This window comes from Odontesthes bonariensis, chromosome 4 (assembly GCF_027942865.1).
Source record: "Odontesthes bonariensis isolate fOdoBon6 chromosome 4, fOdoBon6.hap1, whole genome shotgun sequence".
Classification (NCBI taxonomy): Eukaryota; Metazoa; Chordata; class Actinopteri; order Atheriniformes; family Atherinopsidae; genus Odontesthes; species Odontesthes bonariensis.
This window is the reverse complement of record NC_134509.1, coordinates 913,142-928,037: the sequence shown is the minus strand read 5'-3', so window position 1 is coordinate 928,037 and position 14,896 is coordinate 913,142. Positions and strand designations below refer to the sequence as shown.

The 14,896-nt window shown below is 48.2% G+C and overlaps 1 protein-coding gene across 3 annotated transcripts in view; it reads left to right on the top strand.

Moving 5' to 3' along the window:
- The window catches only part of LOC142378173 (spectrin beta chain, non-erythrocytic 1), a 95,151-nt gene that overhangs the window by 42,213 nt on the left and 38,042 nt on the right, over positions 1-14,896 (top strand). For all 3 annotated transcript variants that reach the window (XM_075462411.1, XM_075462410.1, XM_075462412.1), the window contains 15 exons: positions 952-1,125; positions 2,039-2,130; positions 2,214-2,294; positions 2,671-2,786; positions 2,997-3,109; positions 3,270-3,457; positions 3,546-3,663; positions 4,331-4,489; positions 4,570-4,872; positions 4,949-5,102; positions 5,485-6,355; positions 6,429-6,566; positions 9,724-10,480; positions 10,596-10,798; positions 10,926-11,016. In XM_075462411.1, the coding sequence (XP_075318526.1) occupies positions 952-1,125; positions 2,039-2,130; positions 2,214-2,294; positions 2,671-2,786; positions 2,997-3,109; positions 3,270-3,457; positions 3,546-3,663; positions 4,331-4,489; positions 4,570-4,872; positions 4,949-5,102; positions 5,485-6,355; positions 6,429-6,566; positions 9,724-10,480; positions 10,596-10,798; positions 10,926-11,016 (3,558 nt within the window). The remainder of the gene's footprint in view (positions 1-951; positions 1,126-2,038; positions 2,131-2,213; positions 2,295-2,670; positions 2,787-2,996; positions 3,110-3,269; positions 3,458-3,545; positions 3,664-4,330; positions 4,490-4,569; positions 4,873-4,948; positions 5,103-5,484; positions 6,356-6,428; positions 6,567-9,723; positions 10,481-10,595; positions 10,799-10,925; positions 11,017-14,896) is intronic.

The window sequence follows — 14,896 nt, the reverse complement described above, 5'->3', positions numbered from 1 at the left end:
GTCTGTGAGCCTGGTTTATACAACATGAAACTCGTTATATTGTTGGTTCATGAACGGTCGACTCGTCGCGGCTTCAGTTAAACTGCTGACTCGGGCGTTTTGGGCGTTTTGCTCGAGCACGTCACAGCTGCTGTGTGAGAGTTTAACCAGGTGTGTCCCACTTCCTGTTTTCCTCCGGTCCGAGGTCAGCGGGGGTGCGTTGGATTCAGACGTCTGGATGAGATTAATTGAGCTGGCTGTGGTCCAGCCCCCCCCCTCTGAAACCCAAGGACACTTCAAGTTAACTTCCTATCCTGCGTTAAAGGCTGAGATCACAGTCTGTTTTCTCATAATCCTCTTTGCTGCTGCCCTAATTTTCCCTTTTTATGGATAGTTTTAGAGTTTTCACTCAACATTTTTAATAAATCATGATCCCAGCCTGGTTTTAGGCCCCAAACTGCACCGAACCTGCTCTTTAATGAGTTGTAAGGATTTGATTTTAACTGTAGATTCAGGAGTCTCTTCCATAGTTTGGGTATGGCAGCTGACACACCTCGGCTCTTTTTTTAATGGATTTATGGAATTACTCTGTGTCAATTTGTATTGATTATTCTATTATTTAAAACATATAAATGAACTACAAATTCTGAACAACACAATCAATTGATCTAAGTATCATTTTCGCTTTTGAAATGTGGTATCTCCCAGCCAGCTCAGATTTCTTTGATGACTCCTTAAATCTGTGTTTCCCTGGGATATGGTGCTCCTTTTCTTCAGGCCGTGGTGGTCATCCAGCCCACCGCAGGAGCTTTTGGGGCCATTGGGATGGGCCGATGACCACCTCCACCGAAAGGGGCTAAACAGAGGGCGGAGCTAAAGGGAGGGGCGGGTTTTCAATGCCTAACCCCCGCGGGACATCTGGTGGGGATGAGCCGAGGCTCCTCCTGACTCTGGTCTGTTCTGTGCCTACAGCCCAAGCCCACCAAAGGCCGGATGCGTATCCACTGCCTGGAGAACGTAGACAAAGCTCTGCAGTTCCTGAAGGAGCAGCGGGTTCACCTGGAGAACATGGGATGCCACGACATCGTGGACGGGAACCACAGACTGACGCTGGGCCTCATCTGGACCATCATCCTGCGTTTCCAGGTAAATCACATGACCAGTACACATCTGATCAGTGATCTGAGCCTTTCCCACCTGGATAAAAAGAGCCACGCCCCCTTCTTTAACACTGAGCTCAGTCTGGCGTCTGACTGGCTGACCTCCTCGGCGTCAGTTACTAACCTGCACAGGTCAAAGTCCAGACTGCCTTGTGTTTAATTAGGTCGGCATGGAAACCCAGTCCGTTGACATCACGAGGTTTGGGATCGGACTTTGACCTCCAGGGTTTTTCCTTCTCTGAGCTCCGACCTGTCAGGGCGATCTGTCACAAACATTCAGCTGTTCTGGTTCCTCAGATCAGCTGCAGAACCAGCAGAACCAGCAGAACCAGCTGCTGAACAACCAGCAGAACCAGCAGAACCACCAGAACCAGCTGCTGAACAACCAGCAGAACCAGCAGAACCAGCAGAACCAGCTGCTGAACCAGCAGAACCAGCAGAACCAGCAGAACCAGCTCTCTGCTCCGGTTCAGGTCCAAACAGCTCCAAACGCCGAGTTCAGGAAACATTAACACAAAGAAAGAGTCCCGTGACCTGTGTCTGAAGTTCAGCGTTTTAACAGGACGCAGAAAGTCGTTAAACGCTCGTCTGCTGATCCGATCACGAGTTCTGATCCGATCACGAGTTCTGATCCGATCACGAGTTCTGATCCGATCACGAGTTCTGATCCGCCTTTCACTCCTCGACCCAAACCGTTAGAGCGTAGCTGCATGTTCAGTCATTTCAGGCTCACATCACATCTGTTACAGAACCAACCTGGTGAGGAAAACACATCATAAACACATTAAAGAAACTTTTCCCGCATATTTGACTCTTTCTTAGAATCATCCACACACACATAAATACTGTACATGCTGTCGGACAGGTGGAGGTGTAACTCCGTGTCTCTGGTGTCTCAGATTCAGGACATCAGTGTGGAGACCGAGGACAACAAAGAGAAACGCTCAGCCAAAGACGCTCTGCTGCTGTGGTGTCAGATGAAGACGGCCGGGTGAGACTCTTCATCCCTGCTGCCGATAAGGACGATGACGATGATGACTCGGACTGACCTCTGCCTCCTTTCCTCTTCCTCAGGTATCCCAACGTCAACATCCGTAACTTCAGCACCAGCTGGAGAGACGGCATGGCCTTCAATGCCCTGATCCACAAACACAGGTAAGGTCACTACAGCATGCAATATTCCACAGTATTGTATTTTTATCTTATGTTTCTAGGTTAGGATAGGTCTTAGATTAGCATAGGCTATTATGTGTATTATATGTTCAGTATAGCTCTAGTAATTTGCATAAAATGTATATTTTGTAGTATCCATATTGCCTATTTATTGATATTGTTAGAGTACTTGTGTCATGTTACGGCATGTTTTGTCTTGTTATGGTAGCTGCTGTACGGTGTCCTGTCCCACTCTGTTGTTCTGTGCATCTGACAATAAAAGACTTGAAACTCGAAAGGTCTCGGTCGCCCTCCTCAGGTGTGTTACGTCTCCAGGTGTGTTGCTTTGTGAAAACAGCTTCTTGTTTGTTGCTTTCAGGCCTGATCTGATTGACTTTGACAAACTGAAGAAGTCCAACGCTCACCACAACCTGCAGAATGCTTTCAACCTGGCAGAGCAACACCTGGGCCTCACCAAGCTGCTGGACCCAGAGGGTACTGACCAGTTTGACCAGTATACGTCCACACAGTCACGGGTTTCGCTCTGGACTTTCTCTGACTCTACGCTGACGTCTCTTCTTTAAAACCAGATTTCATGATTTGTCTCAGTTCTGTTCTTTCTCTTTTATAACGTCCTGACTTCTGATGGTGATTCCGGGAGGCTCCGCCCTTCTCTGGCCTGATGTTCCTGTGTTTGTGCTGCAGACATCAGTGTGGACCACCCAGACGAGAAGTCAGTCATCACCTACGTGGTGACGTATTACCACTATTTCTCCAAGATGAAGGCGCTGAAGGTGGAGGGCAAACGAATTGGAAAGGTCGGTCACATCTTCTGGATCTGGTTCTGTTTTACTCACCTGGTTCCTTTTAAGACTTAGATTTTTTCCAGTGCAGATCTCGGGTCATAGAAATGTTGCCTCCGGTGGGTTTACATTGACCGGGTTCTGGTCCACTGTTGGTCTCTGTGCTGTCTTCCAGGTGTTGGATAACGCCATCGAGACGCAGAAGATGGTCGACAAGTACGAGTCGCTGGCCTCGGACCTGCTGGAGTGGATCGAACAGACCATCATCATCCTCAACAACAGGAAGTTCGCCAACTCTCTGATGGGAGTCCAGCAGCAGCTGCAGGCCTTCAACACCTACCGCACCGTGGAGAAGCCCCCCAAGTCAGAGCCTCTGCCTCATCCTCTCATTGTTATAAACAAGCAACCCCGGCTGTTGGCACATCTGATCCCATCTGTTCGGCTTCCTCAGGTTCACAGAGAAGGGGAACCTGGAGGTTCTGCTCTTCACCATCCAGAGTAAGATGCGAGCGAACAACCAGAAGGTCTACATGCCCCGTGAGGGAAAACTCATCTCAGACATCAACAAGGTCAGAGCTGCTCTTTCTTAGCCTAGAAATCTAGACGCCCCGAGCGACCACAAAGTGAATTTGCTCCGGGGCTAGTCTAGTCAGTTGTGGTCGTTTTGCGAGGCTGAAAATCGAAACTTAATCAGACCAATCAAATGGTGAGGAGCGGGGTCGGAGGCGGGGCTACCTGGTGACGACAGAGGTGCGATGTTTCAGTGTGTAGTTCCAGAGAGAGGTAAACAGTGGCTGCGCCCAGCCAACAGGCTTTCCATTTGGCTTTGGCAGCGACTCTAGAAGATTTAAATATACATTTTTCTTTGCGAGACGAACAGATAACTGCACTTAAGTTTTTCTTGAAAAAAAAGGAAGTTTTCGGAGTTTTGCCCACTGGGTACGGTAAAAGTTTAATTTACCAGCTTGCTCCGTTGGTGGGACGACGCATGGGTCTCCACATGGGTCGCGCTGACTACGTAATCCTTCTTCATCTCTCTGATTGGTCGTTGTGCCATCCTATTGCGTGGCGTTGAGGGCAGAGGCAACTTGACAGACAACCGTTTATCCCGCCCACACTGCTATCCAGCTTCACCAGACCCCTGCACAGCTTTTTTGCTATAGGGGTCTGGCTTGCTAGGCTAGCTCTTTCTGCTTTCCTGGGATGGCGGATTGGACTTAACATCAGTTTTCACAGGCCTGGGAGCGCCTGGAGAAGGCGGAGCATGAGCGGGAGCTGGCTCTGAGGACGGAGCTGATTCGCCAGGAGAAGCTGGAACAGCTGGCCCGACGCTTCGACCGCAAGGCGGCCATGAGGGAGACCTGGCTCAGCGAAAACCAGAGGCTGGTGTCTCAGGTGAGGAGGCCAAGGTTCAGCGGTGACTCTGCGTCACTAACCCGTCTTACCCGTCTTACCCGCCTCCTTTCTGTTTCCAGGACAACTTTGGTTTCGACCTTCAGGCCGTCGAGGCGGCCACCAAGAAGCACGAGGCGATTGAGACGGACATCACCGCGTACGAGGAGCGCGTCCAGGCCGTGGTCGCCGTGGCCAGGGAGCTGGAGGCGGAGCACTACCACGACATCAAGCGCATCGCGGCCAGGAAGGACAACGTGATCCGGCTGTGGGAGTACCTGCTGGAGCTGCTGAAGGCCCGCAGACAGAGGCTGGAGAAGAACCTGGGCCTGCAGAGGGTCTTCCAGGAGATGCTCTACATCATGGACTGGATGGACGAGATGAAGGTGCACCGGCGAGCGCACAAAAGGTCGGAAGCATCAGCACCATCACTGCAGCTCTAACTGTTGTTTGTCTCTCCAGATGTTGCTGCTGTCTCAGGATTACGGGAAACATCTGCTGGGCGTGGAGGACCTGCTGCAGAAACACGCCCTGGTGGAGACCGACATCGCCATCCAGGCCGACCGGGTGAAGGCCGTCACCACCAACGCCACCAAGCACTCGGTCACTGACGGCGGTGAGCAGCTTCAGCGGGGGCATTGGGCTGGGGGTGCCGTGTCCATCCAAAGAAAACTGGCCAGAAAAAAGGCCACGATTTATTATCTCTTATCTATTATTGTATTATTTATTTTTTTGTTATCGTGTTTTAATTTAATTTTTTAGTTTTTTTAATTAGATTTTAAATTTTATTTTCAAAATTTTTAAATTTTATTTTTAAAATTTAAAAAAATTATTTTATTTATTTTTTTATTTTTTTTATTTTATTTAAAAAAAATTTAAATGTAATTTTAAATTTTTTTTAAATGTAATTAAAAAAAAATTTAATTCATTTTTTTAATTTCTAAATATGTAATATATAAATATAAATATAAATAAAGAGGCATCTTCTTCCTGTTCAGGCTACAAGCCCTGCGACCCTCAGGTCATCCAGGACCGGGTGGCCCACCTGGAGTTCTGCTACCAGGAGCTGACCCAGCTGGCCGCGGAGCGCCGCGCCCGCCTGGAGGAGTCTCGCAGACTCTGGAAGTTCTTCTGGGAGATGGCGGAGGAGGAGGGCTGGATCCGCGAGAAGGAGCAGATCCTGTCGTCGCTGGAGCACGGGAAGGACCTGACGGGGGCGGTGCGCCTCCTCAGCCAGCAGCGCGCCCTGGAGGACGAGATGAGCGGGCGCGCCGGCCACCTGCAGCACACCATCGCCGAGGGGCAGGCCATGGTGCGGGCCGGCCACTTCGCCTCCGCCAAGATCCAGGAGCGGATCGCTGACCTGCGGGCTCAGTGGGCGGCGCTGGAGAAGCTCGCCGCCACGAGGAAGCAGAGGCTGGAGGAAGCTCTGGCCTTGCACCAGTTCCAGGCCGACGCCGACGACGTGGACGCCTGGACCCTGGACGCGCTGCGCATCGTCTCCAGCGGAGAGACGGGCCACGACGAGTTCTCCACCCAGGCGCTGGTCAGGAAACATAAAGACGCCGCCGCCGAGGTGGCGAGCTACAGGCCGGTCATCGACTCGCTCCACGAGCAGGCCGCCACCCTCCCCGAGGAGGCGGCGGAGTCGGACGACGTGCGCGGGCGGCTGGCCGGCATCGAGGAGCGCTACAAGGAGGTGGCGGAGCTGACGAAGCTGAGGAAGCAGGCGCTGCAGGACGCGCTGGCGCTGTACAAGATGTTCAGCGAGGCCGACGCCTGCGAGGTTTGGATCGACGAGAAGGAGCAGTGGCTGAACAGCATGGAGATCCCCGAGAAGCTGGAGGACCTGGAGGTGGTCCAGCACAGGTGGGACCCCGGGGGTTTCTGTAGGCCTCCACGCATCCCTGGGAGCTGGGACTGAACTCTGTTCTCTCTGCAGGTTCGAGAGTCTGGAGCCAGAGATGAACAACCAGGCGTCTCGCGTCGCTGTGGTCAACCAGATCGCCCGGCAGCTGATTCACAACGGCCACCCGAGCGAGAAGGACATCAAGACTCAGCAGGACAAACTCAACAACAGGTACAAAACCCGTCCAGCTGTCTTAGAGTCTGTTTCCACTGTGGGAGAACCTGAACCCAGACCGGGCTGAAGGGTAAAACCCATACAGCTGTCATAGGCTGTGTTCGAAACCGCATACTACATACTGCATACTGCATACTACATACTGCATACTGCATACTACATACTGCATACTACATACTGCATACTGCATACTGCATACTACATACTACATACTGCATACTACATACTGCATACTGCATACTGCATACTGCATATTACATACTGCATACTACATACTGCATACTACATACTGCATACTACATACTGCATACTGCATACTGCATATTACATACTGCATACTGCATACTGCATACTACATACTGCATACTGCATACTACATACTGCATACTACATACTGCATACTACATACTGCATACTGCATACTGCATACTGCATACTACATACTACATACTGCATACTGCATACTGCATATTACATACTGCATACTGCATACTACATACTGCATACTGCATACTGCATACTGCATACTACATACTGCATACTGCATACTGCATACTGCATATTACATACTGCATACTGCATACTACATACTGCATACTGCATACTGCATACTGCATACTGCATATTACATACTGCATACTACATACTGCATACTGCATACTACATACTGCATACTACATACTGCATACTACATACTGCATACTGCATACTGCATACTGCATACTACATACTGCATACTGCATACTGCATACTGCATATTACATACTGCATACTGCATACTACATACTGCATACTGCATACTGCATACTGCATACTGCATATTACATACTGCATACTACATACTGCATACTGCATACTACATACTGCATACTACATACTGCATACTGCATACTACATACTGCATACTGCATACTACATACTGCATACTACATACTGCATACTGCATACTGCATACTACATACTGCATATTACATACTGCATATTACATACTGCATACTACATACTGCATACTGCATACTACATACTGCATACTGCATACTGCATACTACATACTGCATACTGCATACTGCATACTACATACTACATACTGCATACTGCATACTACATACTATATACTGCATACTGCATACTACATACTGCATACTGCATACTACATACTGCATACTGCATACTGCATACTACATACTACATACTGCATACTGCATACTACATACTGCATACTACATACTGCATACTGCATACTACATACTACATACTACATACTACATACTGCATACTACATACTGCATACTGCATACTACATACTATATACTACATACTGCATACTACATACTACATACTGCATACTGCATACTACATACTGCATACTGCATACTGCATACTACATACTATATACTACATACTGCATACTACATACTGCATACTGCATACTACATACTACATACTGCATAATACATACTGCATACTGCATACTACATACTACATACTGCATACTACATACTGCATACTACATACTGCATACTGCATACTACATACTTTCATACTGCATACTACATACTGCATACTACATACTACATACTGCATACTACATACTGCATACTGCATACTCCATAATACATACTACATACTACATACTGCATACTACATACTGCATACTACATACTGCATACTGCATACTCCATAATACATACTACATACTACATACTGCATACTACATACTCCATAATACATACTGCATACTACATACTACATACTGCATACTCCATACTCCATACTACATACTCCATAATACATACTACATACTACATACTGCATACTACATAATACATACTACATACTGCATACTGCATACTACATACTCCATACTTACATACTGCATACTGCATACTGCATACTACATACTACATACTGCATACTGCATACTGCATACTACATACTGCATACTGCATACTTACATACTGCATACTACATACTACATACTGCATACTGCATACTTACATACTACATACTCCATACTTACATACTGCATACTGCATACTACATACTGCATACTACATACTACATACTACATACTGCATACTACATACTGCATACTGCATACTACATACTACATACTGCATACTACATACTCCATACTGCATACTCCATAATACATACTACATACTGCATACTGCATACTGCATACTACATACTCCATACTTACATACTGCATACTTACATACTGCATACTGCATACTACATACTGCATACTGCATACTACATACTGCATACTACATACTGCATACTGCATACTACATACTACATACTGCATACTGCATACTGCATACTACATACTGCATACTACATACTACATACTGCATACTGCATACTTACATACTACATACTCCATAATACATACTACATACTGCATACTTACATACTGCATACTGCATACTACATACTGCATACTACATACTGCATACTACATACTTCCATACTGCATACTACATACTGCATACTGCATACTACATACTGCATACTCATCGATCAGACAATATGCAGAGCGTTTACCCACAATGCATCTCGCTCCTGCCCGAGCCGAAATCAGCCGGCCTGAAGCTGATTTCCCTTAAGCTCTAAACTCTGTAAACTTTAGCAACATTTGAAACATTTTCAGGAGAGAAAGTAGTCGTTTAGATCCCCAACGTGTTGAAAACCTGACAAAATACCGGCTGTTTACAATTTTGTTCCCATGAATTCGGCGCTACTAAAGCTAGCCGCAGTGAGCTAACGCACTTCCGGTTATTTTCACAAAATAAAATACCTGTTGCCTGTTATCATAGGGAAAGCCATTACCATACAATTGGTGCTTTTGTTTTGAAAACAGGAAGTGAAGCTACCCTCGTTTTAGCTAGCTTGAAACTGCCGTTTTGACAGGAAATGACGATCGGCGACGTCACGTTACGTTGCATCTTGGGTAGTTTGAGTATGAGTAGTAACCTCATGATGCATACCCAACATTTCAGAGAATCTAGTATGCATCCGGGAACTTAAAAAAAGTTAAAGTTAGTAGGAGTAGTAGGAGAAGTATGCGGTTTCGAACACAGCCATAGAGTCTGTTTCCACTGTGGGAGAACCTGAACCCGTGAGGTTCTGATGATCCTCCTCTCTGCAGGTGGAGCCAGTTCCGAGACCTGGTGGACCAGAAGAAGGACTCCCTGCACTCGGCTCTGGGTGTGCAGAACTACCACCTCGAGTGCAACGAGACCAAGTCCTGGATCAAAGAGAAGACCAAAGTCATCGAGTCCACCCAGGAGCTGGGCAACGACCTCACGGGAGTCATGGCCCTGCAGCGCAAACTGACCGGCATGGAGCGGGACCTGGCCGCCATCGAGGACAAGCTGGGCGACCTGCGAAGTGAGGCCCAGCGGCTGGCCGAGGAGCACCCCGATCAGGCCAAGGCCATCACAGGCCGCCTGGCTGAGATCACCGCCGTCTGGGAGGAGATGAAGGACACGCTGAAGAACCGCGAGGAGTCTCTGGGCGAAGCCAGGAAGCTGCAACAGTTCCTGCGCGAGCTGGACGACTTCCAGTCCTGGCTGTCCCGCACTCAGACGGCCATCGCCTCCGAAGACATGCCCAACACGCTGGCCGAGGCCGAGAAACTGATGGCCCAGCACGAGGGCATCAAGAATGAGATCCGGAACTACGAGGAGGACTACCAGAAGATGCGGGACATGGGGGAGATGGTGACGCAGGGTCAGACGGACGCGCAGTACATGTTCCTTCGGCAGCGGCTGCAGGCGCTCGACACCGGCTGGAACGAGCTACACAAGATGTGGGAGAACCGACAGAACCTGCTGTCCCAGTCCCACGCCTACCAGCTGTTCCTGAGGGACACCAAGCAGGCCGAGGCCTTCCTCAACAACCAGGTAACCCCAGAACCCTGGAGAGTTCCAGGTCTATGTGCGACTCTGAGCTCCCATGGAGCTCCACCAGCTAACAGCCGGTGATTCACCCTCTGATCCGAGTCTGTTTTCCCTCTAGGAGTACGTCCTGGCCCACACCGAGATGCCGACCACTCTGGAGGCCGCCGAGGCCGCCATCAAGAAGCAAGAGGACTTCATGACCACCATGGACGCCAACGAGGAAAAGATCAACGGCGTGGTGGAGGCGGGCCGGCGGCTGGCCAGCGATGGAAACATCAACACCGATCGCATCCAGGAGAGAGTCGCCTCCATCGACGACAGGTAGCTTCCATTAGCTTCATGTGGGAATAAAGTCTTCTTTCGGTCGCTGTTCGGTAGCTTATAACCCCCGTTAGCCTCCTTCTGCCGGCTGTTTCTGTCCCACTCTGACGGTTCCTCCATGTTCCAGACACAAGAAGAACAGGGAGGCAGCGGTGGAGCTACTGATGAGGCTGAAGGACAACCGAGACCTGCAGAAGTTCCTGCAGGACTGTCAGGAGGTCAGTCGACTCTTTACAGACACACGTCCCACTGTTGAGTAAAAAAAAGAAATGTTTTTGGATGTGTTCGTTGGATGTTCGTTGGATGTTCGGTGGATGTTAGGTGGATGTTCGTTGGATGTTAGGTGGATGTTAGGTGGATGTTCATTGGATGTTAGGTGGATGTTTGGTGGATGTTCGTTGGATGTTTGGTGGATGTTCGTTGGATGTTTGGTGGATGTTTGGTGGATGTTTGGTGGATGTTTGGTGGATGTTTGGTGGATGTTAGGTGGATGTTAGGTGGATGTTAGGTGGATGTTCATTGGATGTTAGGTGGATGTTTGGTGGATGTTAGGTGGATGTTCGTTGGATGTTAGGTGGATGTTTGGTGGATGTTTGGTGGATGTTAGGTGGATGTTTGGTGGATGTTTGGTGGATGTTAGGTGGATGTTAGGTGGATGTTCGGTGGATGTTTGGTGGGTGTTTGTTAGTTGGATGTTCGTTGGATGTTCATTGGATGTTAGGTGGATGTTTGGTGGATGTTAGGTGGATGTTCGTTGGATGTTCGTTGGATGTTAGGTGGATGTTCGGTGGATGTTCGTTGGATGTTCGGTGGATGTTCGGTGGATGTTCGTTGGATGTTCGGTGGATGTTTGGTGGATGTTTGGTGGGTGTTTGTTAGTTGGATGTTTGGATGTTTGGTGGATGTTAGGTGGATGTTAGGTGGATGTTTGGTGGATGTTAGGTGGATGTTCGTTGGATGTTCGTTGGATGTTTGGTGGATGTTTGGTGGGTGTTTGTTAGTTGGATGTTTGGATGTTTGGTGGATGTTAGGTGGATGTTTGGTGGATGTTAGGTGGATGTTCGTTGGATGTTAAGTGGATGTTCGGTGGATGTTCGGTGGATGTTTGTTAGTTGGATGTTTGGATGTTTGGTGGATGTTAGGTGGATGTTTGGTGGATGTTAGGTGGATGTTCGTTGGATGTTCGTTGGATGTTAAGTGGATGTTCGGTGGATGTTCGTTGGATGTTTGGTGGATGTTTGGTGGGTGTTTGTTAGTTGGATGTTTGGATGTTTGGTGGATGTTAGGTGGATGTTTGGTGGATGTTCGTTGGATGTTCGTTGGATGTTAGGTGGATGTTCGGTGGATGTTCGTTGGATGTTCGGTGGATGTTTGGTGGATGTTCGGTGGATGTTTGTTAGTTGGATGTTTGGATGTTTGGTGGATGTTAGGTGGATGTTCGGTGGATGTTCGTTGGATGTTAGGTGGATGTTCGTTGGATGTTCGGTGGATGTTCGGTGGATGTTCGTTGGATGTTCGGTGGATGTTTGGTGGATGTTTGGTGGGTGTTTGTTAGTTGGATGTTTGGATGTTTGGTGGATGTTAGGTGGATGTTTGGTGGATGTTAGGTGGATGTTCGTTGGATGTTAAGTGGATGTTTGGTGGATGTTTGGTGGGTGTTTGTTAGTTGGATGTTTGGATGTTTGGTGGATGTTAGGTGGATGTTTGGTGGATGTTCGGTGGATGTTCGGTGGATGTTTGGTGGATGTTCGGTGGATGTTTGTTAGTTGGATGTTTGGATGTTTGGTGGATGTTAGGTGGATGTTCGGTGGATGTTCGTTGGATGTTAGGTGGATGTTCGTTGGATGTTCGGTGGATGTTCGGTGGATGTTCGTTGGATGTTCGGTGGATGTTTGGTGGATGTTTGGTGGGTGTTTGTTAGTTGGATGTTTGGATGTTTGGTGGATGTTAGGTGGATGTTTGGTGGATGTTCGGTGGATGTTCGGTGGATGTTCGGTAGATGTTCGGTGGATGTTTGGTGGATGTTAGGTGGATGTTCGGTGGATGTTCGGTGGATGTTCGGTGGATGTTCGGTGGATGTTCGTTGGATGTTCGGTGGATGTTTGGTGGATGTTTGTTGGATGTTCGTTTTATGTTCGGTGGATGTTAGGTAGATTTTCGTTGGATGTTTGTTGGATGTTTGTTGGATGTTCGTTTTATGTTCGGTGGATGTTAGGTAGATTTTCGTTGGATGTTCGGTGGATGTTCGTTTTATGTTCGGTGGATGTTCGGTGGATGTTTGGTGGATGTTAGGTGGATGTTTGGTGGATGTTAGGTGGATGTTAGGTGGACGTTCGGTGGATGTTAGGTAGATTTTCGTTGGATGTTCGGTGGATGTTCGTTTTATGTTCGGTGGATGTTTGGTGGATGTTAGGTGGATGTTCGGTGGATGTTAGGTGGATGTTAGGTGGACGTTCGGTGGACGTTAGGTGGATGTTCGGTGGATGTTCGGTGGATGTTAGGTGGATGTTAGGTGGATGTTCGGTGGATGTTCGGTGGATGTTTGTTAGTTGGATGTTTGGATGTTTGGTGGATGTTCGGTGGATGTTCGGTGGATGTTTGTTAGTTGGATGTTTGGATGTTAGGTGGATGTTAGGTGGATGTTAGGTGGATGTTCGGTGGATGTTCGGTGGATGTTTGGTGGATGTTAGGTGGACGTTCGGTGGACGTTAGGTGGATGTTCGGTGGATGTTCGGTGGATGTTTGGTGGATGTTAGGTGGATGTTCGGTGGATGTTTGGTGGATGTTTGGTGGATGTTAGGTGGATGTTTGGTGGATGTTTGGTGGATGTTAGGTGGATGTTTGGTGGACGTTAGGTGGATGTTCGGTGGATGTTAGGTGGATGTTAGGTGGATGTTCGGTGGACGTTAGGTGGATGTTCGGTGGATGTTCGGTGGATGTTAGGTGGATGTTAGGTGGATGTTAGGTGGATGTTTGGTGGATGTTAGGTGGATGTTTGGTGGATGTTTGGTGGACGTTAGGTGGACGTTAGGTGGATGTTCGGTGGATGTTCGGTGGATGTTAGGTGGATGTTAGGTGGATGTTAGGTGGATGTTCGGTGGATGTTCGGTGGATGTTTGGTGGATGTTTTGTGGATGTTAGGTGGACGTTCGGTGGACGTTAGGTGGATGTTAGGTGGACGTTCGGTGGACGTTAGGTGGATGTTCGGTGGATGTTCGGTGGATGTTCGGTGGATGTTCGTTTTATGTTCGGTGGATGTTCGGTGGATGTTAGGTGGATGTTCGGTGGATGTTAGGTGGATGTTAGGTGGACGTTCGGTGGACGTTAGGTGGATGTTCGGTGGACGTTCGGTGGACGTTAGGTGGATGTTCGGTGGACGTTCGGTGGACGTTAGGTGGATGTTAGGTGGACGTTCGGTGGACGTTCGGTGGATGTTAGGTGGATGTTCGGTGGATGTTTGGTGGATGTTTGGTGGATGTTAGGTGGATGTTTGGTGGATGTTTGGTGGATGTTAGGTGGATGTTTGGTGGATGTTTGGTGGATGTTAGGTGGATGTTTGGTGGATGTTAGGTGGATGTTAGGTGGATGTTTGGTGGATGTTAGGTGGATGTTCGGTGGATGTTTGGTGGATGTTAGGTGGATGTTCGGTGGATGTTTGGTGGATGTTTGGTGGGTGTTTGTTAGTTGGATGTTTGGATGTTTGGTGGATGTTAGGTGGATGTTTGGTGGATGTTAGGTGGATGTTCGTTGGATGTTAAGTGGATGTTTGGTGGATGTTTGGTGGGTGTTTGTTAGTTGGATGTTTGGATGTTTGGTGGATGTTAGGTGGATGTTTGGTGGATGTTCGGTGGATGTTTGGTGGATGTTCGGTAGATGTTCGGTGGATGTTTGGTGGATGTTAGGTGGATGTTCGGTGGATGTTCGTTGGATGTTCGGTGGATGTTCGTTGGATGTTCGGTGGATGTTCGGTGGATGTTCGTTGGATGTTCGGTGGATGTTTGGTGGATGTTTGTTGGATGTTCGTTTTATGTTCGGTGGATGTTAGGTAGATTTTCGTTGGATGTTTGTTGGATGTTTGTTGGATGTTCGTTTTATGTT